This window comes from Arvicanthis niloticus, chromosome 6 (assembly GCF_011762505.2).
Source record: "Arvicanthis niloticus isolate mArvNil1 chromosome 6, mArvNil1.pat.X, whole genome shotgun sequence".
Classification (NCBI taxonomy): Eukaryota; Metazoa; Chordata; class Mammalia; order Rodentia; family Muridae; genus Arvicanthis; species Arvicanthis niloticus.
In genome coordinates this window covers 48,305,717-48,330,158 of record NC_047663.1, presented here as the reverse complement: position 1 = coordinate 48,330,158, position 24,442 = coordinate 48,305,717, and the positions used below count along the sequence as shown (strand labels likewise).

Sequence of the window (24,442 nt, the reverse complement as noted above, 5' to 3'; positions counted from 1 at the left end):
TATCTTAAAAAACCAATACACATTGCTCTTACAATTTTCAAAGACTTCCCCTAAATGCTCCTGGAATCAAGGCCAACTTCCTCCCTGGGCTTCTATAATGTGGTCAAGACTACCTTTTTTTGGTTTTTTGAGACAGGGTTTCTCTGTGTAGCCCTGGCTGTCCTGGAACTCACTCTGTAGACCAGGCTGGCCTCGAACTCAGAAATCCACCTGCCTCTGCCTCCCAAGTGCTGGGATTAAAGGCGTGCACCACCACTGCCCGGCTGGTCAAGACTACCTTCTGGCCTGATAAGAGCCACCAGCCTCTGGTCTTGTGGCTCTTCTTCCCCTTATTTTATATGGCTGTTATTTAACCTTCCAGTCTCAGATATAATGTTCTTTCTTCAAGCCTTCCTTGACTCTGACTCCATTCCCAGACCTAGTCCAGACTTGGTACTTCTATGTATTCTTTCACAGCATCTGTATATCTGTAGAACCAGGTAATGGCAACCTCCCCAGTTAGACTATAAATTCCATGTGCAACATGTTCATTACAAGTCTAACACATTATTTATTTTTCAGTTAAACATATATTTCATTCTAATACCCGTTCCTCTCTTTAAGGATTATGAATAAACATATAGTCAGAGGCGTTACAATTGAAACAAACTCATCTGATTAAATGTCCAAAATAACCTATTTAATCGCCATGGGACACATTTTAGAAAAATAGCTTGCATTTTTTTTTGTTAAAGGAAAGACAACTACCTGAGACCAGGTGTAACTAGAACTTAAATGATTTCACTCATACCGGAGAGCAGTGGGGTGCTAGGGTACTCTCATCAATACAGCATAAGGAACAGACTTCTAACTGGAAGCCCTGCCTCCTCCCAGATGAGCCACCTCTGGCAGAGACAACTAACCTCTATGAGCTTCAGGTTCTTCAACAACAGGTTAACAGTAACATCTGAATTAAAACACACAATGCTCGTACAGAGAGAAAGCTTAGTAACACGAACTGTGATCAGTTCTTACGATGTTAAGGTTAAATTCTCTCATGTAAGCCCTAGCGGTCCCTTTGGACTTACTAGGTATAAATTCCCCCTCCACCCCCAAATGTACAGGCGGTGGCCTAGTACCTGCTCTCCAAGGAGCAAATCTTGGCGACTTCAAAGTTTGGCTAAGCATCAAGGTGGGAAAGAACGACAAGGTGTCACACTTCATTTAATCTGAAGAATAATATTACAGGCTCTCTGTCTTCAGATATAAATAACAGTACAGAACAAGCAGCGAATTCCAACAATTTAAAAACTAAGTAAGTCTACAAGGTGTTAATTCTGGCAAGAGTCTTGCCGATCTGTTTTAAAGTCACCCCTGCCCTCATTTCAGTAGACGTGCACCATGCCATAGAGGAATGTCCAAAAGAGGACGTAGGTAAAGAGGCCTCCGATGAGGCCTCCTGTAAAGAGAGGTCTTCGTGACTTAAAATATTTGTTCCACCTCCTTCCCGCTTTGAGAATTAGGAGCAGGGAGAGCAGGACGGAGGCAAGCAGGTAGAAGATGAAGCCGTAGAGGCCGGTGAGGCCGAGGATGCCGGCTGTGGCCCCCGACAGCGCTGACACGGAGGTCCGGCAGTAATCCAGGACCGCGGCGTTGCCTCGCACGGCTGCCTCGCTGATGAACGGCGGCCCTTCCCGCTTGGCCACCACCGCGGCCATCGCACCCGCCGGGGCTCCGCTTCTGCCTTCTCGCGGACTCACGCGGAACTGCGGAGAAAACCAAGTTACAAGTGGCGCCCGAAGCCCGGCGAGTTGAGCGCACGGCGCCTCCTCCCCCTCGGACCTCCGACACCGTGCCTGGGGCCTCTGACCTCCACTGCATGCCGAAGCTGAGGATCGAGCCGGCCCGAGACAGCAGCACGTCAGCACACGCCCGACAGGCTCGCAGAGTTACCTGGAACGCAGCGGCACACAGCCCCTCGTGTTCCCTCAGACAGGAAAAAGCGGAGCGCCCCGTGCCGCCATCTTGTGCTGGAGGGTGCTGGGAGGGCTCGGTTTGCGCAGGCGCACGAACTCCGCCCCGCCCTCCCACGCTTGCGCCTGGGGCACTCGCCCCTCCCGCCCCACTTCGGAGCACAAGCCCGGGGACTCCCGAAAGCCCAACAGCGCTCCAGATGCTGATTGGCTAGAGAGTTCATAAGTATTCATGAGGGGGCGGGCTGAGCAGGGCTGCCCTTTGTTAACCAGGGAGGGCGCGGCCGCGGGCATTCTCGCTGGGGGTCTCACCAGTCACTGTCGCCTTGTCAGATTTCGGTCGAAATGTCCTACATCCCGGGCCAGCCTGTCACCGCCGTAGTGGTGAGTGCGCTCGCGCGGGCTCCTTCTCCTCTTGGCTCACCCCCATTTCGTAGAGCGGCAAACTGACATCTGGACAAGCTGAGAAAGTATAGGAAACCCGGGGCTCCTGCGTATATTCCGGGGGCCGTTTCTGCTTAACAGTGCTGCAGCCTTCCCTGGCCTGGAGAGGTAGCTGGGACCTAAGAGCCTCCCCGGACCCCTGGGCAGAGGCCAGATCCTATGCACTGCCGCCAATGGGCTGGATACCTTTTAGTAGGCGCAGACCGGGAGGACGTAGGAGAAAGGCCGGTCCGTGGGAGTGTTAGAAAACTCCCCTGCCCTGGGCCTCCGTGTCCCCAGCTGGGCGGCCGTGGGGGGCGGGCGCCAATGTCCGTGAGTCGCAGCCTGTGGAATGAGGAAGCATTTCCTCTGCTCCAGCCGGCACACTGCCGCCGCCGAGTTGTAGGAGATTTAGGGGGTGGGGCTGGGCAGAGTTTGTGCATCCCCCTTCCCGCTTCTCATCCGGCCTCGCTGCTCTTGGGGAGACCCCTCGAGAGCTAAGGCTTGGTCTTCTGAACTTTTTAGGGTACTCAGCCCTTGATGCATAGTGCTTGTCCTGTGCATGACTCTTAAGGTTCTAGACCTTTCCAGGGCCGCCTTCTGGGTTTGTCTTGTGTACCAGGTGTATTTGAATAGGCAGCAGGAGGGTGGAGGTAGAGCTAAACACTAAGGTTACAGTCTGATGGGGGCGCTGGCTAATCCTGAGCAGCTGAATCCCAGAGAGAAGTTAGTGCCTAGCTTCCTAAAAGGAAGCTTTGAGGAGAAGGACCCAGATCTCTCCCCAGACTGGGCCTTACTCTTAAGCTTTAACTGGCCTTGAACTTTTCTGGCAGTACTCCCTTCTTGGCCTTCCAAGTGTTGGAGTCACAGGTGTGAGTCAACATGCTCCCTTGTCCTCAGTCCTAACGCTGGAACTGTAGGGATGGGCCATGTTAGATGGGTGTGTTGGCTACTGATAAAGGTGGCTTGGGAGGGTGAGCTTCCTGCTAGAAGGATACATTGCTGGGCCAATGGACAGTTTCCCGGTTTTTACTCAATTTGCACCAGCGTGATTTTTCTAGGATCCTTCCCTAGCTGCCCCAGAAAGGAGATCAAGCTTGACCCTATCTGGAAAAGGAGGGTATAATTGAGGACCGAGGGAGAGCCACTTTTCGGCCTGACTTCTCCCTTAAGTTAGGGCTTTGTCTCTTTTTGGACCTCGATGGTGGGAGTGAAGAAAGGTGTGTGTGGGAGTAAGCCTGGGGAGCTTATACTTTTGGACAGGAAGCCCCAGGAGAAAGGGCCTTAGGCATCATGGTTTTCCTTCCTCTTACGGCTTGGCAGACCAGTCAGAGTCTTCCTTAAAGCTGTAAGACCACAGTCCTCCAATCCTAATGCCAGGTGCATGCCTGAACATAAGCGGGCAGATCTGGCTTTTCTCAGTCTTGGATTGCTCACGGGCTGGAGATGCTTCCTTCCCAGTCTTACTCTCTCAGGTTCCAGCCATTTTGTTAAAACCATTTCACAAGCTTTCCCCTGAACTCTAGGCTCACTGATCTGCTTCCTGGAAGCCTGTGCAGGTGACCCCTGACACTGTGCTCTACCCGGGGTCGACGCTTGCATTTATCCTGACTGGTTCTCAGTCATTTCAACCTTTCTAATCCCACCGCCAGTAAATACAGCTCCTCATGCTTCGGTGACCTCCAACCATAAAATTACTTTTGTTGTTACTTCATAACTGTAATTGTACTCAAGAATCATAATGTAAATGTCTGTTTTCTGATGGTCTTAGGTGACCCCTGTGAAGGGGTCATTCGACGCCCTCCCCCCAAGGTCACGACCCACAGGTAGAGAAACACTGGTCTAGCCATATGCCAGGGTGCTCTGCCCCACTTCCTTATGACCAGTCCTTGTCTGTGGGTCACTTATAAGTAGCTCATGTCTTCAGGCCTCCACATCCCACCCATGAGACATCTCCCCTACCGACAACTCCAGTGGTCACTGTAGCACCAATGCCTTACCTCACTCCTTGTTGAATTCTAGTAGGCTCAAGATCAAGGTCAGGTGTGACACAATCATTTTCCAAGGCTGGGTACAAACGATCCTTTTGTTGAAGCCTTTTCAAGTCCAGAAGGTTACCCCCACTTCTTTGTGTTAGAATTCTCAACTTTGGGGGTAACCCTGGGTGACTGGAGGTTGCTTTCTGAGGGCTCTCAAAGAAGCCTGCATAATTGGAGACCTTAACCCCAGAGCGTGCTTTAGAGAACCCTGGAGTACTCTCTTACACTGCATAAGAACAGGTCCTGAGGATTGGAGAGATGATATAATTAGGCCTACACCCCTTCAGTCCCATCTCACTTTCTGGTCCTGTGTTCAGTCTCCATGGCCAGGAATCTCTTCTCTTCTGTGCAAGTTTTTTCTTAATTTATCCCATGTACCTCCTGGCTTGCGTCATCTCTGGCAGGGCTTGCTCAGCTATCTGAACTGCCTTAGCAAATGTCTGCATTTTCTCGGCGTTTGATTTTTCCTGTTCTGGGTGGTCCCGTCCCCAGAAAGATGAGTGTCTTTTCTATAGTAGCTGAAGTACCCTCAGAATACATATTGATCAAGGATGGGAAATGGGTGGGGAAAAGTTGCAGGCAAAGGGCTGTGTGTAGAGGTCCATGTGACTGTTTTAGACCCAACTGCCAACCTCCCAGACAGGCCACCAGCTGGATTTTTGCAGAGGGCCCTGAACTCTTGGCATAGTTCTGAGCTGGCCCAGTACCCTGAGGTTCCTGATGGACACAGAGATTAGATCTTTCTCCACCCACCTACCTGTTACCCTCAACTTGCTGTTTTTTTGTTTTTTGTTTTTCCCAGCAAAGAGTTGAAATTCATAAGTTGCGTCAAGGTGAGAACTTAATCCTGGGCTTCAGTATTGGAGGTGGGATCGACCAGGACCCTTCCCAGAATCCCTTCTCAGAAGATAAAACAGACAAGGTGAGAAGAGGGCCAGACCTCCCTCTGGGGAACAGATGCTGAGGTAGCAGTTGTTTTTGTAGACAATTCTTAATGATCTGGTGGGATTAGGTAGACGGCATGCTGAGACAGCCCCGGAGGAGCAGAGGTGGCCATCAGCAGGCTGGAACATCCCAGGGGCAGCGACACTGACCCCCCCTGGCCGACATGGCACTGTCCATGTCGGCTGAATGTGTTGATGGGAAAGGTGGGGACAAGAACAGAGGAGCTTTTGAGAGTATGTCATCCTGGGCTCTGTGAGTAAAGGGCCAATCCAGTGACAACAGGGCTTTACCTGCATTGCCTCTTTCCAGGGTATCTACGTCACACGAGTATCTGAGGGAGGTCCTGCTGAAATTGCTGGGCTGCAGATTGGAGACAAGATCATGCAGGTACAGTTGTCCCAAAGGAGGAAAACAAGGGTTGGGTGAGAGGGGCTGAAGTACTTGTGGTTGAGGCTTGACCTAGCCTAAGAGAGGAGCAACTCATTCAAATGGGTTTTGGAAGCTCTGCAGAGACTGCATCTAAGGAAGCTGCTTATCCTGTGTGCCTCTGCCAGAATGGGGTACCTCAACTTTAGGGGATGCTAGCTTGGGTAGCCTGGGCCCCTCAAAACCCTGTTTCCAGATTCTAGAGGGTGAAGAGCCTGTGTTTTCTCCTTGGGCCAGGTGAACGGCTGGGACATGACCATGGTCACTCATGACCAGGCTCGGAAGCGGCTCACCAAACGCTCGGAGGAGGTGGTCCGCCTGCTGGTGACTCGGCAGTCTCTTCAGAAGGCTGTACAGCAGTCCATGCTATCTTAGCAGTCAGTCACAGTCTAGACTTGTGCCCGATGACCTTTTTGTATAGTGAGAACACATCCACGCTCTGTCTGTATCTAATTCTGGCTTCTGCTATGTGCTGGGCCCCAGCTCTGAGGGGTAACAGCTGATCCCAAAGGTCCAAGCCAACCTTCTTACCCCTCAATCCCCAGTCCAAGGTCATGGGACCAGATCTCTCTCTTGGATACTGAGGATTGGAAATAGTGGGCTGGAATAGTATCCAGTCTTCAGTAACCATAGGCCTAGCCAGAGACCTGTTGGGGGTTTGGCCACAGCAGGGGCTAGGCAGTCAGGAAACACCTCTGAGAGCTGCCAGATCTTGGAAGTGTCAAATAGGGCCCTTTTCTTCCAATTTGCTCTGGTTGAAGGGCTTGGCCCTGCCCTGTCACCTCCTCAGTGCCTCTCCCTATGCTTCCGCCATCATGGTGCCCAGCCTGGGGCTGGACCCACATATGCCAGAGACAGTATGAAGGCCACCTGGATGAAGAGGGCAGGCTCCCACTCCCATCATTCCCCTAATGGGTGCTGGCCTCCCTACACGTTTCAAGACTGACATTTTAAGGCAGCGCTCAGGATTGCCAGCTTTCTCTACACCTGTAGGTTTAGCTTTTGTAATTTTTAAGTCACAACTTTGATACAAAAGTGTTTTTATCTTACTGTTTAGAAAAGCCAATTCTCCTTTTGAATTTAGCTTACTAATTCACACACCAGGAAGCAGCAACTTGTAGCATGTGACCAAGCAAGTTGGTTACTATGGAAATGGGGCAGTATGATGCTACCCCATGTTCAACACTTGTGTCCAATAAACAACGCTGGAATTCACCAGGGGTTTCTGCTAGATGTTGGGGAGGTGTTTTGGAGGGTGGTTTGGTTTTAAGGATGGTTGGCTTGTTCCCTACTGTTCTAGGGTAAAGCCCTACTTCTCCTAGGCCTCTGTCTGGAAAACATGTTTCTGGTGGTACCTTAGAAACCTCACTGGGAACTCTGTGGCTTTGCAGAGACCACATACATGTCACTGAAACCTTCATGTGCCTCTGTGTAGCCTAGATTCAGTTTCCACCTGAGAGGAGCCTCGTGGGCACTCAGGTTTATGGGAAAAACCCAAGGGGCTGAGAACTGGCTTGACAGTGAGCTGGGAACTCTAGGCCGATGCCACTCAGGGGCTTGCCTATCTCTGTGAGTACCTGTTTAACATACTCAGTGTCCTGCTGTCTTAGCAGCCTCCTAAAGAAAAATTCCAGATTTTAAAATACGTTTTTTAAAGGGTAGCACCCAATAACTCTCTTTTCTCTTTTTTTTCTCTCTTTTCTTTTTTTTTTTTTCCTTTTTTTTCTAAGGGGTGTGTGGGGGGGAGTGCTGTTGAACCCAGAGCCTCAAGACTACACTCTGAGCAAGCATTCTGCCAATGAGCCACTAGGTTGCCCTTTTTGAGACAGAGTCTTGCTGTGTTGTTCAAGCTGGCCTTGAACTTGTGGCTTTATTTAGCCTCAGCCTCCTACATATCTGACATTACAGGTGTCTTATTACTATGTCCAGCCCAACAACATATTTTATTAAAAAAAAAAAATCACTGAGTAAGCTATGGACTTGACCAGGCTGTAATCTTGACTCTAGGAAACGAGAGGTTAATTAGAGATGTTTCAGTCAGCAGAGTAAGATCTTCATCACCCCTGCTTCATGCCCCACCCCACCCTGAACCTTCCAACCCCTGCTCACACCCACAGCTTGAGCATGCAAGGCTTGAGATGGGGCCTTGGTACTGGCAGATAAGGCACTGTGAAACAAACCTACCTGGCTCTGGTTGGGTAGGCAGGCATCTTGAACCCTTGAGGCCTTTCCCCATCTGGTGTGGGCCAACATGCAGCCACCTCAAATCAGCACACTCCACAGCCCTGTGTGTTTCTCGACATAGGTAAGCCCACAGGACTTGGTGCTGAAGGCCAACATAACTGCCTTCAGCATCTAGTCAATGGTTCCGAGTGTACAAATAGGAAACAAGCCGCCTTTTAATTAAGGACACATATTCCACCAAAATGAAACAAAACAAGAAAAAAAAATACAAAAGAAAGAAATGCAAGGGCCCCTCAGTATTAGTCTTATAAAAAACCAAAAGGAGCAGATTGATAAACTCAAGGCTCACCCTGGTTCCTTCCCTATCTGGCATAGGAAGGGTAACTTGGGATGAGAGGGAAGGAGGTGTTAGGTTCAGGGTGGGACCAAAAGCAGTATAGGAGGTCAGCTCCTGTACTTCTGAGGCTCCTCAGCAGCTGACAAGTTGGAGTCTTGGTTTGGGGCTGGGGAAGGGGGCCTCCTTTCCCATCCAGGGGAGCTTACTGATTGATGGACTCATGGGCCTTAAGGCACAGGCTGGTCCTGAGTACCTGCTCCATAGGTGTAAGAGGTTAGGAGTGTGGGTACTCAGACGGTGTTCCATCTGACTCTCAGAAAGTGGAGGTAGAAAGGAGGGCAGAAGAAAAGCTATTTAAAAATATCCCTTGGGGGTAAAAAAAAAAATCGAAAAGTTAATGTGCTATCTTTGAGCACAAAGATCCAGAGGGCAGCAGGTATGGGTCCTCTTCAGACCAATCTGGCAGGGTCCTCAGGGATCAGAAATATACTTTATCAGCACCAGCCTGGGCCACTTGTTCTGCACTTACTGGAGCAGAGTTACATAGAATGAGTATAAGAAATGTGGCCCTGAGAGAAAGGACCCCAGTGCCTAATCCCACAGTCCTCTCCCCTCCACCACCAGCATCAGCACCTTCAAGTCCATTGGCCACAGCACCTGTGGTCCCTGTGAACACTGCGGTGGAACAAAGCACCCTTGGCTCTCCCAGTTGCAAGGTTAGCCTTTCAAGCTGCTCCCAGAAATATTGGTGCTTTGGGGCAAGGCCATCAGCTGCAAACTTGATGCCCAGTTCTGGCTGGGATGGCTGTCGGGACCTGTGTGTGCTGCCTGAAGCCTTAAAGAAAGAGAGATGGCATATCAAGACGCAGGAGGGCTGGGTGCCTCCAGCAGAGGGCTGGAACTTTGTAAGTTGGGAGAGGTGGCCTGAAGTCTGGCTTTCAGTCTCAAGCAGAGTCAGGTGTCTGTTCCAGAGAGGGAGTCCTCTACGGCTCAGGAGGGGCCTGGATGAAGGTAGGCAGGCTGAGCTTAAGGCTTTTGGCCCTTGAGGAAGAGGATGCTTCTCTGTCGGCACACTGTCCCAGCCCTGTGCACCAGCTGCTTCTCTGGCCTTTGCTGGACACCTGTCCTACCAGGGACCAGGCCCTGGCTGTTTATAATGGGTTCCTGGACTCTAGTTCAGCTGCTCATACCCTGGTTTCTTTCTGTACAAGTAGAAGTGCTGGATGAAGAAGACAACATCAAAGAAGATGGTGAAGACGCCAAGTCCGAACTTGGTTGGGTCTCCGAAGATCAATGTCCATTGGTCTGTTAATGGCCAGAGGGGACAGAATATGGTTTTAGGCTGGAAGTTCTTAGGCAGGTGGATGTGTGGGGGATGTGAGGACTTCCCTCACCCCCATTTGCCCAGGAAACCGCAGGACCTAGGGGTTCCCAGGAAGCCCCTCAGTGCTTCCACTCACTGTGTAGAAGTGGTTTTGGCAGACTCACCATTATTATAAGACTGGAGGAACATCTGGAGGAGGCTAAAGCTGCCCCCTGTAAAATCCAGGAGCACACCGCCAATGCTCCAGCCCTTGGTGCTTTTGTAGTAAAAGTTCATGTAGGCCTAGGGACAGACAGAACCACACATGCCTGCGATTGGTACTCTAAAGGAGATCTGTTGACTCTTCCCACTCATACACAGTGACCTCTGAGCCTTGACAGACCATAGCCAGGCAAAGTATGCATACAGGGCAAGTGAGGCTTCCCTTTCTTGCCCTCCCCTTCACCATCTCTGGATTCCAGTGGGTGGGGGGTGGGGAGTGCTGCCTAGAGTCTCAGCCTTTTAGAGTATACACAGCCCTCTCTGATTTTTAACTTTATGCATTAACCCCCCCCCCCAAAAAAAAAAAAAAAAAGAAAGAAAAGAAAAGAAACAGTGTTTTCCTATGTAGCCCAGGCTGGGCTTGAACTCATGATCCTTCTCCCTCAGCTTCCTGGGTATTCCAAGTACTAGGAATACAGGTGTGTGCTACTGTGTCTTGTAACTCTGATTCTTCACAGTTCCAGTGATTCCGTCCCTGATCTCAGCCTGGACTTTATACTGCGTAGGAGTGGCTGGGAGCCAGACTTTTTGGTGTGGAATCCAGCTCTAGCATTGGAGTTAGGGCTACTGTAGAAAAGCCACTGAGTCCTTTAGTTCTTTCACCTGTAAAATGGCCAGGTGGAAGAACTCACCCAGGTCAGAGGTGGCAGCTAGGCTCCCTGGTCTCTTGGGCAATCCCCTCTTCCTTGTTGCTCCAGCCTCTAATTCTTCCTTCAAACCCACAATGCCCTCTGAGCGTCCCTGGCTGGTACCTTCTCATCTCCTACCATCCAGGAGGGAAGTCTTGGCCTTTTTGGTGGTTTCCTGGTTCCCCTCCTGGTCTTCCTCATTCTACCCTATACTTGCCGTTCCCTCTCCTAAGCTTGGTAAACCTGCCCCACGAGAGCAGGGCCTGGGTTCAGTACCTCCCGCCTCATCCTACCAGCCACATGGAAATGCAGGAAGGCTCTGGAGTACCTGTGGGAAGTACTTGATCAGCGTGATGATGAGCTTGATGTAGGAGAAGCAGAAGAGGAACTGTAGCCATGTGGTGACACCGACTGCAGCCACAATCATGGTGACTAAGACAAAGAGCCATGCGAGTACCAGGAAGCCAATGGAGGGCCATGACACGCGCTGGTTGCCTCGCTGAGGATAAGATGGGTGGAGTTTGTACATGTGGACACAAATGTTGCTTCAGGGTTTCAGGAAGGGATGGCTTTGGGCAGGGGTGCAGGGTGGATGGGAGGAGAGGACTGGAGAAGCCTGGCCTTGGTATAACCTGTGTAAAGAAGGGGCCAAGGGCACTGGGGCTGTGTCTACACAAGGCCAAGTAAGATAGGAGACCAAATCCAAGGCTCTGTTTGGGTAGTGGGTGAATCAAGCCTGGGCTGGGATGAGGTGTGGAGTCCCCAACACCAGCCTCAGCCTTTTATAGCCAAGCTCTGCTGTTCCATCCATGTTGGGTTCTCCTGCCCCTGCTGACCAAGTTCCAACTTTGCAGAGCTGGACACCTCAGAGCTCATTTGGAAGGAACAAACAGAACAGGGGCATGCACCCTGATGTCAAAAGCCCAGTACTTCACCAGTCCTGCTGTTAGCTCATTCCACAACCTGGATGAAACCTGGGGACCTTAGCATTTGTCCCCACCCCAGATTTTCTCCAGACATGGTCCCAAAGTGAGGCCCCTTCAGCTGAGTGTCACAGGGAAGGTATAAGAAAACCAAGCTTCATGAAGGTCACACAGTCCGCATGGGGTGTGATGTGAGAAGGTGGCATATTATGGAGGTGACTGTAAAACTGTCACATCAGGAGTGCTCCTAGGAAACACCAGGACTTCTTAAAGGTACCCTCAGTCCATGCTGAGACCCCAGATAGCTTTTCGGTGACAGAGCTGAATCCAGGTTCCTCCTATCCTCCCAGGAGTTGGCTGCCCACTGGTACCCTAACCCTGTACATCCCCTTCTGCTCACAGTCTCCCTTGCTTCATGGTGAATGACTTTGCCTTCCACTTTACCAAGGAACATCACTCACCCGTGGCCCACAAATACCATTTCCTGACACACTCCTCAGGTAAGCCAGGAACAGGACAGCAAAGTGACCCCAAATCCACTCAGCCACAGAAGGCTGGGGGCATCATGTCACCATCCTCTTTAGGCATGTGGGTAGAGTTGGGTGGGGGTTGGCTTAAGACACCAACGGCCTCCAGGTCACCAGGCTTCATTGCTTACCTCATACAGGCAGCATTGCAGGATGACAATCAGGGTGAGGGCGACTGCATGCAAGCTGAAGAAGGCGTCATTACTGTCGACAGGGTTCACGCCATTGGGATATTTGAGGAGAAACTCCTCCTGTTGGGGGTGAGGAGAAGCTGAGAGGTGAAGAGTCACACAGTCACACACTGTTGGGGGTGAGGAGAAGCTGAGAGGTGAAGATTCACACAGTCACACACTGTTGGGGGTGAGGAGAAGCTGAGAGGTAAAGAGACACACAGTCACACACTGTTGGGGGTGAGGAGAAGCTGAGAGGTGAAGAGTCACACAGTCACACACTGTTGGGGGTGAGGAGAAGCTGAGAGGTGAAGAGACACACAGTCACACATGGGCTTGCGTGGGCTGTAGGGAGGGAGTGATACTGTACCTGGATGTAGGGCACCCACAAAAGACCGATGTTGAAAACGCTGTAGGCCACGAAGCCTGTCAAGTTCAGGGCTAAGAAGTCAAAGCTGAGACCAATGACACTGCAGGGGGACAGAGGGGAACAAAGTGGGGGCAGGGGTGAGGCAGAGAACCCCTGGGATGGGAGGGGCATAGCTCCTAGGACATGGGAAAGGAGGCCTCAGCACTGCCCTTAGAGATCTCGCCATTACCATAGCTGATGCCATTCAGCTGACTCTCTTGAGAGTCACCCCTCCTCCCCTCCCATACTCAGAGGCTTCTTCTGGAGGCCCTAGGAGAGAGAGCACCCACTTCCCTGGCTCACTGCTTGGCAGTCCTCTATGAGACCCGAGACACGTGGCAATGTGAAGACAAGAGAGCTAGTCCTTAAGCCCAGATCTACTTTTACTTTGTTAAATCAAAGCACAAGTGCTTTGTCTCTGGGGCTGAAAGTTGCATGACATGATGCCCAGCCTTTCTGGGCCAAGGAGCTTCAGGGCAGTTTCTCCTACCCAGTCTAGTTTTGGCTTAGCCGAGGAGCTCCATGTCATTGTTCCCATCGAGAAGGGCTGAACTGGGCAAGGAACCAAATAGCTAACATTGGAAATCCAGCCCTACTAGCAGGCAGAGAGAAGTGTAGAGGGGTGTCTTCCTGCAGCCCCACAAGGGCCTGCAGGGACAGCTATAAGCTGGGCAGGTTACCTTTTCCGTCTCCAGTTCTGGATAACTTGTGGGTAGAAGGAGACAGACCAGGCCATGAAGTAGATCCAGCCAATCACCTGGTTTATGATACTAACAATTCTGCTGTGGATCACCAAGAACCGGATCCTGGGGCTAGAAAGGGATTTGAGGTCAGGATGCATTTGGTAAAGGTTTGGGAGGAAGTCCCCATGGACATCTGTACATGGCCACCCTTCCCCCTACATGAGGCCACTTGGGTGGGGGTGGCACCAGCCTACCAGGTCTGGTTGGAATGATTTCCATGCAGATAAACAGTCACTTGTCCAATATTTTGAGAAGTCACTTGGAAGGAGGCATTTTTCTCTCCGCGAGGCACTATAACCTGTTAGGAAGACTGAATTTGATCTGTGGCCATGTATAACTATAGGGTTTAGCTCCAGGCAGCGAACCAGAGAATGGGGTAGGGGCATACCACGCTTGCTTCTGCTCTCTGAGAACTTGCTAACCAGTCACAAGAAGCACTGAGCTGGCCAACCTGAACCCCACCTTGCCACGTTTCCACCTGGCTTTCTGAGCAGAACTGTAGGCTGGTCCTTGGCCCTCCCTGGATAACCACTGAAGGAGTATAAGATAGCTGTCTTCCCCTCATTAACCACTCTACCCCAGTTTACTCATCTGTACATGGGGCTCATATGAGTGCCTACCTCACAGCACTGCTTTGATGTCGTTCCTAAAGCTTACAGGACAGAGCTGGGCACACGGTGGGCTGGGAGTGCTTCCTATCATGATGTACTATTTCTATTTCCGTTAGCGGGATGCTTGGTGAAACGCATCAAAGGATGTTTCCTCATGCTCTGCTTCAACTGCCTAACAGCAAAGCAGAAGAGGTGGGACCACAAGATGCTTTTGTGGTCATTTCTGCTTGATATTTATCAAAAAGCCTTGTTCCCAGAAGATGGGCTTAGAGCCTGCCTATGTCATCTGATTTTCTTTTATTTCTTTTTGGTCATCTTCCAGCCACACTGAAATCCCCCCAGAGAAGCAGGGAGCTGGATAGCATCTGCATGGAACCAAACTGTCCCACTTTCCCCAATAATACTCTAGATTCTCCCTTCAAGCTACGTTATAAGTTCCACATGGATATGGCTCATTAAACAGTAGTGCTTTTGTTTGAAGACTTATTTATTTATTTAGTGTATATGATGCCAGAAGAGTGCATCAGATCCTAGGGTAGAGCCACCATATAGTTGCTGGGAATTGAACTCAAGACCTCTGGAAGAACAGTGTTCTTAATCACTGAGCCATCTCTCTAGCCCCACAATAGTAGTGGTTTGGTTTGTTTTTTTTTTTTTTTTTTTTTTTTTTTTTTTGTCCCTTTCTCTAGTTTTCTAAGGCAGAGTCTTGCTATGTAGCACCGGCTGGCCTGCAACTTACTATATAGTCCCAGCTGTTCTCAGACTCACAGAAATCCCCATGCCTCAGTCTCCTGAGTGCTGGGATTACAGGCACAAGCATGCACATCTAACTGCTTTCCCTCCTACTCCACAACTAGACTTTGAGATCATCCTGCTTTCACTCCCAAAGGATGGGATGCAGGCTAGCAGGGCTTCTAACTGAAGACTCTTGAGGCCCTGCCAGGTCAATGCCAGCCATTTAATACTTGCTGCTCTTGTTTTTAATCCCCAGAGCATGGTCCAGGAGACATGATAAGCCCTATGCCTACAAATGAGGAAAACACTGTTGGCTGAAGTCCCTGACCCAAGGCTTCAAGGCTGAACTCCTAAACTACCTGACTCCCAGGTTCTAACCACTGGCTTCTTACATCACAGGTACAGGACAAGGATGCTTAGCTCTGGACAGGGAGGGGACAGTGAAGCAGGAGATTGAGAAGGTGGGTTCAGGTGTTCATAAAGATCATCTTCCACAAATGGTTTGGCTTTGACTCTCACTGTTAATTAAGAAAAAAGCTTGGCCTATGATACATCTACAGGAAAATACACGCACCGCAGCCTGATGACGTGTCCACAGACTGCACACAGCCAGCCTCCAGAACGGGAAGTGAGCATTTCCAATGCCCCAGAAGCTCCATTCTACCCCGCCCCAGTCTCTTGACCCTGAGGATAACCACTGGCCTGACATCATGGGTTCACTACTTTTGCATTTTATGTTCAAGGAAACTTACAGCCTATTCTTTTGTGTTGAACTTGTTTTGCCTGATATTCTCGACTTTCATGTATTTTTACAAATGGGTACCTTTACTTAGATGTTTACATCTAAACTAATTTATTGGTGTCTGTTCTTCTGAGAGTCTGCAGATTAAGCAAAGCTTAGTGTCCTTGCACCAGACCTGCTGGTGGGACTATGCCTTCCATTGTGTTGTATGCTGGCCTTAGCCCTAAAGCTGTGTGGAGCTGTGAGTGTGTTTGTGAGTGTGTGTTACAGGAGATTTGATCACACTGTGAACCCCCAAGATTATGTTATTTATTGAAAAAAGCTATTTTTAATTGTAGTGTGGCTCAACCTTAGCATACAGCTTTAATCCCTCTGGCTGGCGTACAGATAGGGCCTTAGTACATACCATTAGTCCCAAAGAACGTAAAACTAGTTTGTAGAAGGAAGCACCCATGTTTGAAAGTGACTTCTAATTGAGCAGCAGACAAAATGACGAATCAGAGAAAGATTTGACAGAATAGGATACGTCCAACTCTTACAAGAAGAGAAAGAGAAGGTATTTAAGAGAGCACAGAGAAAAAGGAGGCAGTTTTACTGGGACAGGAGTACAGAGGTTGCAGAGACACAGACAGAGAGAGAGACAGAGACAGAGTCAAAGACAGAGACAGAGAGAGAACAAGCTAGACACAGGTGAAGACAGAATGAGCCAGAGAATGAGAAGGAGCCAGAAGATTAGAATATATTGCCAAAGTTGGTTTAAGGCCAAGCAGAGCAATTCAGGAGAGGCTGAGAAAGAGGCCAGTTTTGACTCAAGCAAGCAAGAGTTTGAGCCAGAACAGCGGACTTGAACCAGCTAGCCAGAGTTCAGAAAGACCAAGAAAGGGTGAGCTCATTCAGTAATAAGTCAGAGGCTAAAAACATTCTAAGCCTAGACAAGACTTTACAGAGGTTAAAGCTCCCAGGAGCTTAGCAGATGGGGGCAGTAAGCTTCGAAGATAACGAGAATAAAAGTATGTGTGTATGTGCGTGTGTGCATGTGTGCATGGTGGTGCCAGGGACTGAAGCTAAAGCCTCATGTATGCTAGGTAATCATTCTACACTGAGAACTCCATCATTTCCTAAAATGTTTTAAGTAAGGATGATACTTCCTATCTGTGGATGTGGCAGGGCTAAATTCTTTAGAACTTTTACATTCTCAGGGCCACCTTTGCCTCAGGCTTCTTTCTTTGGTACCTGACTATGCACTATACCCTGCTATTACTGACCACGGTTATGCTGCAGGATTGATCCCAGAGGCTGCTCATCCTCTTGGATGGAAGCTTCCAAACTACACCGCAGAAAAACGCTCATCCTTGAAGGGTGCAATAAAGCCCCAACCACAGATTTCTAGGATGATGGAATGGGGCAGCCCGGGTGACTTACTCCCACAAGCTCTTAATTAAAATGTGTTTTGTTGCCCAGTACTGCCTTAAGCATCAGTGGAGGTCTGTTACTTACTTCATCAGGAAGCTCCACAATAGTAAGATTTTTTGAACGAAATGTGATTTCAAAAGTGATCACCAAGGTCGCATTTAATGGATGCCTAAGGAAGATAAGAGCCTGGTTACTGTTGGGAAGTGGACCCTGTAAGACAGCAACCAACCCTCTGGATTTCACACCAGTTCTTCATTTCTCTAGAAATCAGGACCAGGAAGGGCAATGTTCTCAGATTATACATGTCCAATCTCCAGGATCTCCGACACCCCAGAAGCCCCGTTCTGCTCCCCTCCAGTCTCCTAACCCCGAGGATAACCACTGCCCCAACACCAAGGAGTCGCTGTTTTTATATGTTATACACAAATGCTCTGACAGCCCAAAGTTTTTTTGTGTCGGGCATCTTTTGCATGATTTTATGCTTTACTATCGTTATCTAGATATTTGCCCCTAAACTGGGAGAGGTAAGAGGTGGAACCCTGTTCCTGCTCTGTCAGCAGACTAGATGTCCCTTTGGGGTAGGGTGAGGTGGAATTTTTGGCTATGAATAACAGGGGCAATGGGGGAAAGGCCTACAGTTCTCTGCCCCAGTGGGAAAGGCTCCTTTGGTAGGTTAGGTCTGAACAGGGTGTAGTGTGAAGGCCAGTAGGGACTGAAGGAGAAGAGACTTTCTGGGAGCAACCCATGGGAGCCTCAAATGTGAGAAGCCATTTAAGGATTCCAAAGAGGGGGGTGGTAAGTAGATAACCTGGATAGTTAACATGGGGTAGGTGTGCAAGGCACAGAGGACAGCAGCAGGCCTGCGAGGAGGCCTGGGCACCAAAGCTTGGGTTTGAGACCAGGCTTTCCAGGACCAGTGAGGTATAAATGGCATTGTCTCGGCTGGGAGGCATAGGCATGGTGGAGCAGTGAAGACCACAAACATAGATGAGTATCTTTTGGTGGAGGATAAACCAAGTCAAGACCTTCAAGCCAAAACCAGTAGGTGTCAGCAAGTTGGACAAAGGCAAAGTGTGAGCTGGGACATGTGGGACCCTTTAATACTGTCACTTTGTCCCCTCTGGCAAGTGACCTCTGCAGTGCTGTGATGGTCAGTAGCTCAGCTCCTTGCTCCTTCATCTTTAGGGTTCTGCTCAAATATTTATTCTCGGGAAGGTCACTGTCTGGCATCACCTGTGACCACCCGAGGGTGCTCCTCTCACCTGAGGAACAGCTCATGTTTCCTCTCTACTCTGTGCATGTTTGACTCTGGGATCCTGCTCTGAGGGCTCGGGCCACTCTTTAGGTCCAACAACAAAGAGGCAAGAACATCACACCTGAAGTACACGCAGACTGTGTCAGAGGGGCTGAGGACAGAATTGGGCCTGGAGAACTTACCCAAGGGTGATGCTGACATTGGTTGAACTGCCATTTTCCAGCTTCACGGTGGGAGGGGCACTGAGGCTGACAGTTGACTCTGGAAAGACCCAAGTCCATAATGACATGAGTCACCATCATGTCAGAGAGCTTGGAGCACAAGGAGAGGTGGGCACCAGGCCTCTGCCATCTGAACTCACCAGCCCCTGCTCGCTCACAGTCCTGCTTCCCAGGTCTACTTCTAGGCTTACACTGTGATCTTCCCATCTCTGTACCAGGGCCAGATGGCCACAGGCTAGAGCAGGAAGTGCTGGGACTTCCTCCTCCTCCTTCCCTTCTGTGAACAATCTGAGTTCCCCAGAAACAGTTTAGGAACTACAGAGACCAAAAGTTATAAAAAAAAAAAAAAGAAATTCAAAGCAGCATCTGTGTTTGGAAAGGGCAGATAGAACCATCTACCTCTGCAGATGAATAGTGGATGGGTCTCCTCTGAAAACTTGGTCTGGTCTCATTCCTGCATTCTGAGATGGGCACAAGGCCTGGTTAATGTATTTCTAAAGAGCTTTCTGGGCTTTCCTGAAGACTCAGCTCAGCCCATGCATGGTTCCTTTCCTGAGGCTGTCTGTCTGCTGGGGACTGGAAGACAGTGGCGAGGGACATATGCTTTTCACTATCAGGGCTTGCTTCTTGGCGTTAAGGCACTAACCCAGGAGAAAGTGGACAAACAGGCCACCAGGGTAGGGAAGCAAGTTTGGGTCAGAAAACCATTCTGGGGTGAGGGGTAGACTGGGAGTGAAGTTCGAAGGTAGGATGCATGAGTAGTGTTCATAAGACCCTGAATCCAACCAACCTCCAGCATCAAAAAAGATAGGAGACTGAAGGGAGATTGAGTACCAGCACACTGTGGTTACAGGGCATGGCTGGTTAGTGTCCTTAAATAATTTCTGTATTCTTTGACCTCCCTTGTCACTGTGCCATCGCCAAACAAGCTCAAAGCTTCATGGCATACCTGCCCCTCTCACAGACTTCAAGGATATACACATCCTAGAAGTCATGACCAGAAATCCAGACTAGGAGAGGAGAGGGCGTCTTATGTAGCAGAGGAAGTGTTCAATATGGTAAAGATGGCTCTCACTGGGATAAAAAGCTGCAGGCTTCTACCCAGAATCCTCCAACAGTACAGATGAAGAACTAGGACCTGAAGTTTCAGAGCTCGGATTGGAAGAAGGAGCTTCAGTGTCTCCTCCAACCTCCTCAGTTGGTTTCTCTCCTTGGTATTTCCACCGATAGTTTTTATTCCTCTGGATGGACATTTCCTGGGAGAGTCACCTCATATCCCCAGGTGCTCACTAGCTTGAAACTCATACTTTTGGGCTCAGCTCTGCCACATCTGAACTGCTTTGCCCAGCTTGGTCCCCATGTATAAATGTAGATGGTGGCTGTCCCCAAGTTGCAAGTCTCCCATCTGTGACTCTTCATAGTCTCAAGACCCCTCACCTGGATACTCAGGACAGATTGGTCCCTGTAGCCTTCAATTCCCATAGCCCATGAAGGCCTTAACTCTGTGATCCTCCTGCCTCAGCCTCTCACGTAGCTGGGATTATAGATTTAAGCTGCTGCTATTGGCTGGTATCCACGCTGCATCCCACCTCATCCTAGCCATTGCTGCTGTACTTTTGGGGGTGGGGGAGTGAGGTCTCACTATGTTGCCAAGTGTTCCTGGAACACATGGGCACTACTGATCTTCTCTCAGCTTCCAGAGTGCTGAGACTACAGGTACGCAACCATTTCTGTTATTCTCTTAACCCCCACTTGATAATGATCTCAATAGGCAATGAGCAACTTTCAGTCCTATTTTAAGTCAAGTAAATTCCCTCCAAGAGTAAAGGAGCCCTGGCCACATAGTAGCTAGAAACGACTGAACAAAAACTCAAAGCTTCTTTCACTGGGTTCAAAGCCCAGATTGTTACCACTAGACTAAGCTGCCACAGGCTCCACTCAGAGTCAGAAAGGACAAACTCTGGAGGACTTTCTGTCGATCCACTGTCCTTGATGCTGATGCCCTAACGGAGAAGAAAAGTCTGGCAGAGTGAGGCTGGGATCCATTCCAATCCCAGGGTCTTGATTTTATAGAAGCTTCCATTGCTCCTTCACAGAGAAAGGACCAATGGAGTGGAGGCCCTGTTCCAGTCCTCCATCTGTGAAGCTCTCTACCTGGACTGAGTCTCAGGTTATCCTCTGTGTAATCTGAGTACTCGCAGGACTTGCCATTATCTCCTAGATAGAATCCATTATGTGCGCATGCACGCTCTTCCCAGAGAGACTGACTCAGTAGAGCCTCAGGGCTGAGTGCGGCTGTGGCATCCCTCTGGAGAAAAGTGGCATGACTAGGCCTCATGGTCTGAGGCCTCTCTCTTTTTTTCCTTCTTCAGAGATTACTTCTCCATAAAGTGTGGCTTCAAAAGAACATGGCTGATATTCACCAAACCTGGATAAGCTGTTCAGATGAGCAGTTCCATGGCCATCAAGAGGACAGACAACTATAATGGTGGATGTAGCCAGTGTATGCAGCTTCAGGGAACGTGTGTAGGATTTCTAGGGTATGCCCTAGGTTTGCTGGAAATTGTTAGTGAGGGAATTTAAGATACCTTTTTCTTTGGAGTAATGACCTATCTAATGATGAAAATGGGTCTGGGGGGGGGGGGGGGGGCTGGAGAGATGGTGCAGTGGTTAAGAGCACTGATTGCTCTTCCAGAGGTCCTGAGTTCAATTCCCAGCAACCACATGGTGGCTCACAACCATCTGTAATGGGATCTGATGCCCTTTTCTAGTGAGTCTGAAGACAGCTACAGTGTACTCATAGACATAAATTAAATAAATAAAACTTTAAAAGAAAAAAGAAAGAAAAATGGGTCTGGGCACCGTGAATACGATACACAGCTACTTACAGAAGGAGAAATGTCTTGGGTATTGCAAGAATATCTGGGATGACAACAGCATTTTAAGGGGTCCTCTGACAAGCATGTGTAAACCCCACTAGTGTACTTTCTGTGTGTCTTGGCATGCTGTCACCAGTTCCAATCTCCTCTAAGGAAAAAGTATTTCCTCTTACAATGTGGGGCCAGGTAGACTTTTCTTGTGTCTGTATCTGGGAGACCTAGGTACAAGGCCTCTGTAGTGTCTTCCAGGGCCTTGTAAGATCCAGAGGGCAGAAGCACAGGCTATTCTTTACAGATACTATCTCAGCCTGGTAAGACTCCGAGAGCCAGTCATACAGGCTGACTAAAGAACCAACTGTTACCTGTGCTGATACCGGGAGGGCAAGAGGGACCCAAAAGTAAAATGCCAATTATGCTTGGGACCATCTGGCTCTTTGTATAATGTCCCTACACCAGAACTGGATCTGGCTACCTCTCTTGAGTGGCAGGCCAAGCACAAGTTGCCTGGATAGCATCAAACCTTTGGTGACAAAGAGGTTACTCTTTACAAACAATCCTTAAAGTTTGTTTCTTGAAAAAAATTATTACATTATATAAATAGTATGGGAAGAAAATTACATCCCTAACAAAATTAAAACCCACCACAGTATGTCTACATATAGAAAGCTGACACAACATACTATTAATACAATAAAGGCATTACATTAAAAAAAAAAGTTAGAGGCAGGCGGATTTCTGAGTTCGAGGTCAGCCTGGTCTACAGAGTGAGTTCCAGGACAGCCAGGGCTACACAGAGAAACCCTGTCTCGAAAAACCAAAAAAAAAAAAAGTTACTCTTTCTACTATTTCCTTTTTACAAAGCTGAGAAGCCATTCTTAAACTTACCACATTTCTCTATGTACTTCAAGAGGAAAGGGGTTAAAATAAGCAGCCAATTCCTCATCATGTTCTCTGACTCCCCAGATCTAGGAAGAAAAAAGAGCAAGAGAGAGGCAGGTCCAGGTTGGATTAACTCAGCTCTGGATGGACAACATGCTCTCTGACCCATGACAGTGAGACAGTTCATAAAGGGCTTCTCCTTCACACCTCTGACCTCACAGGCTCGGCATCACAACCTCCGGGAAGGAGACCCCAGAGAGGACCTATGTTTCATGTAATGGGCAAAGCCACTCAGAATAGCTACATGGGTTGTAGGAAGTCCTACTCTGAGGAAGTGAGCACAGGACTGCACTTTTCCCTCAGCTGCTTTCTGCAACAAGTTAACAGGAGAAAAACAAACCAAACCAACCAACCAAACAACTGGCCCTTTACTGGCAGTGTTCTTCTCTTAAAAACAACAATAACAGCAACAACAAACGTAGGCTGGAGAGATGGCTCAGAGGTTAAGAGCACTGGCTGCTCTTCCAGAGGTTCCGTGTTCAATTCCCAGCACCCACATGATGGCTCACAACCATCTGTAAGGCGATCTTATGTCCTCTTCTGGCCTGTAGGCATACATGCAGGTAGAATGGTATGTACATAATAGATACATAAATTAATTTTAAAAATAGCTTTTCTAGTTTCTCTGAAGCAGATATAAACTGTGAAATTCAAACACTCTGTCAACTCTGTCAGTGAAATGTCTTCCAGTGCTAAAGGCTAAGACATCCTGAAGGAGAAACCCAGACCAGATGGCGCCCATATGCTAAAAAAAAAAAAAAAAATCAGTTCGTCAAACACACAACTAGGCTTGTAAAAAGTTACAAGGCAAAGTTACAAGACTCGCCATACCCATCTTCTGGTGTGTGTGTGTGTGTGTGTGTGTGTGTGTTTTAACCATCTTCCACACCTCAATCAGATGGCACACTTTGAAGAGCTTCTACTATCCCCATGCAAGAGCAACCTGGAATCAGAAACCTCCTGTGGCAGCTTCCCTTTGTCAGGTGTCTGAGGTAGTCCTGTTCTGTAACCTGGAGCTTCCTCTGTGGGAAAACTCTGCTAATTAATGTTGGAGTCCACCATGACTGGATAGCCTATGGGCTCGGCACAAGTGGGGCTTCTCATTCTCTGACTTTGTCTGGGGAAGTTGAAGCCCCAACACAGGCTTCTACCTGAGGAATGCCACATAGCCTTAGTAAGATTACAGGATTAATTTCCTTCCTCTTGATAAGAACCTGTTCAGTGAGCACCTGAGATTCCCGAAATGCTCCCCCATGCTAATGGGGCATTCGGTATCCTAAGGCCTCAGCCAATGCCCTCTGCCTATCCTGGATGTTCCTACCCTCAGTCCCCCAAAACTGTATAAGCTGGTCCTGGAGTGGTCATTCACCACACCTACTCACAGGGCTTCTGAAACCATGCCCATCACTCTTTGTTTTCTGCTCCCCCACCCCCCACCCCCACCCCCGGAGACCTAAAAATAGAGCTTATCAGCTGTATTAAAAGTTTAAGGAGGTGGACTGATAAGATAAAAACCAGTTGAGAAACAATGATGTAATGTTATTACTACTACCACCCAGGGCTCCCAGCAAGCTCTCACAAAGCATAGATAGTTATTTTTCTCAATATTATTGAAAAGGCAAACTCCAGGTATCCTCTCTTTCTCTGGGAGAATCAACAGGAACTCCTGGAACGGTCCTATCAGCATCTACCCCCAACTCCAAGCTACCTACACATCTCAAGCCAGATTCAGTCGGCGGCACCTAAGGCAAGCAAGGGGTTCCGAATAGTAGCACCAGCACCGGCTGGAAGCCGGTGTCAGTGCTTTTACTCACCAACATCCTGGCCCTACAACCTGGGGATGTGCAGGCCAGGGTTGGGGCCAGAGGCTAGAAATCCAGACTGCTAGATCTAGCTGCTGAAAGAGGCTAGATTCGTGGTAGGTTGCCCCTCTGAGGTGCAGGGCTAATGTCTGCTGGGGTAGGTGGTGTCCTACCAGAAAAGGGGGTAGCTGTCCCGATCGCAATGGTTCTCACCTGACAGCTTCCCAGGCTTGGTGGACCGACCTCACCGAAAGCAACAATCTTGCACCAGATACGGCTTAGGAATGTAAGGGACTCTTTGAGCTCCGCTGACTTTGTGTAAAAGCTGGGCAAGCTGTCACCTGACCTGAACCACGTGACTTAAAGCTGAGCGCCCCTTGCAAGGAGCTCTGGAAGTTGTAGTTTTCACGAGTCATAGGCAGATAAAGCTTGGTAGGGTTGAGGGAAGGGTGGAAGGGCGGAAAAGCATAGGCACCTTGGCAGGGACAGGGGCTCGGATGTGAGGGGAGATCTAGTCTCTTGTAGGGGAGGCAGGGCTCTCGAAGTCTCGGTT

General features: G+C 49.2%; 3 protein-coding genes across 4 annotated transcripts; 1 reads left to right on the top strand and 2 right to left on the bottom strand.

Annotated features, from left to right (window-relative positions):
• Positions 1 to 1,184: 1,184 nt before the first annotated feature.
• Positions 1,185 to 2,084, bottom strand: Emc6 (ER membrane protein complex subunit 6). 2 transcript variants are annotated; one of them, XM_034508045.2, is made up of 2 exons: positions 1,933 to 2,084; positions 1,185 to 1,745 (listed from the first exon to the last, which is right to left on the bottom strand). In XM_034508045.2, the coding sequence occupies exon 2, from the start codon at positions 1,695 to 1,697 to the stop codon at positions 1,365 to 1,367; it is 333 nt and encodes a 110-aa protein (XP_034363936.1). In that variant the 5' UTR covers positions 1,698 to 1,745; positions 1,933 to 2,084; the 3' UTR covers positions 1,185 to 1,364. The 2 variants fall into 2 exon arrangements, with proteins under 2 accessions (XP_034363936.1, XP_034363935.1); XM_034508044.2 differs by having other exon boundaries at positions 1,850 to 2,007.
• Positions 2,085 to 2,145: 61 nt separating this feature from the next.
• Positions 2,146 to 7,000, top strand: Tax1bp3 (Tax1 binding protein 3). Its single transcript, XM_034508043.2, has 4 exons — positions 2,146 to 2,336; positions 5,217 to 5,336; positions 5,669 to 5,746; positions 6,023 to 7,000. Exons 1-4 carry the CDS (start codon positions 2,298 to 2,300, stop codon positions 6,158 to 6,160), a joined length of 375 nt encoding a protein of 124 aa, XP_034363934.1. The 5' UTR covers positions 2,146 to 2,297; the 3' UTR covers positions 6,161 to 7,000.
• Positions 7,001 to 8,166: 1,166 nt separating this feature from the next.
• On the bottom strand, positions 8,167 to 24,331 carry Ctns (cystinosin, lysosomal cystine transporter). The gene is made up of 12 exons (XM_034508042.2): positions 24,103 to 24,331; positions 22,034 to 22,113; positions 18,231 to 18,309; positions 16,878 to 16,962; positions 13,487 to 13,590; positions 13,230 to 13,361; positions 12,511 to 12,610; positions 12,102 to 12,221; positions 10,849 to 11,019; positions 9,795 to 9,912; positions 9,497 to 9,611; positions 8,167 to 9,141 (listed from the first exon to the last, which is right to left on the bottom strand). The coding sequence occupies exons 2-12, from the start codon at positions 22,092 to 22,094 to the stop codon at positions 9,024 to 9,026; spliced, it is 1,203 nt and encodes a 400-aa protein (XP_034363933.1). The 5' UTR covers positions 22,095 to 22,113; positions 24,103 to 24,331; the 3' UTR covers positions 8,167 to 9,023.
• Positions 24,332 to 24,442: the final 111 nt, after the last annotated feature.

Bases quoted from the DNA above. Each gene is read 5' to 3' on its own strand.
- Emc6 (XM_034508045.2), bottom strand. From the start codon at position 1,697: ATGGCCGCGGTGGTGGCCAAGCGGGAAGGGCCGCCGTTCATCAGCGAG.
- Tax1bp3 (XM_034508043.2), top strand. From the start codon at position 2,298: ATGTCCTACATCCCGGGCCAGCCTGTCACCGCCGTAGTG. The intron at 2,337-5,216 runs GTGAGTGCGCTC...TGTTTTTCCCAG, and splicing joins AGCCTGTCACCGCCGTAGTG to CAAAGAGTTGAAATTCATAA. The intron at 5,747-6,022 runs GTACAGTTGTCC...TCCTTGGGCCAG, and splicing joins TTGGAGACAAGATCATGCAG to GTGAACGGCTGGGACATGAC.
- Ctns (XM_034508042.2), bottom strand. From the start codon at position 22,094: ATGATGAGGAATTGGCTGCTTATTTTAACCCCTTTCCTCTTGAAGTAC. The intron at 12,611-13,229 runs GTAACCTGCCCA...GTCCCCCTGCAG, and splicing joins CAGAACTGGAGACGGAAAAG to TGTCATTGGTCTCAGCTTTG. The intron at 9,612-9,794 runs GTGAGTCTGCCA...GGCCATTAACAG, and splicing joins CCTCCAGTCTTATAATAATG to ACCAATGGACATTGATCTTC.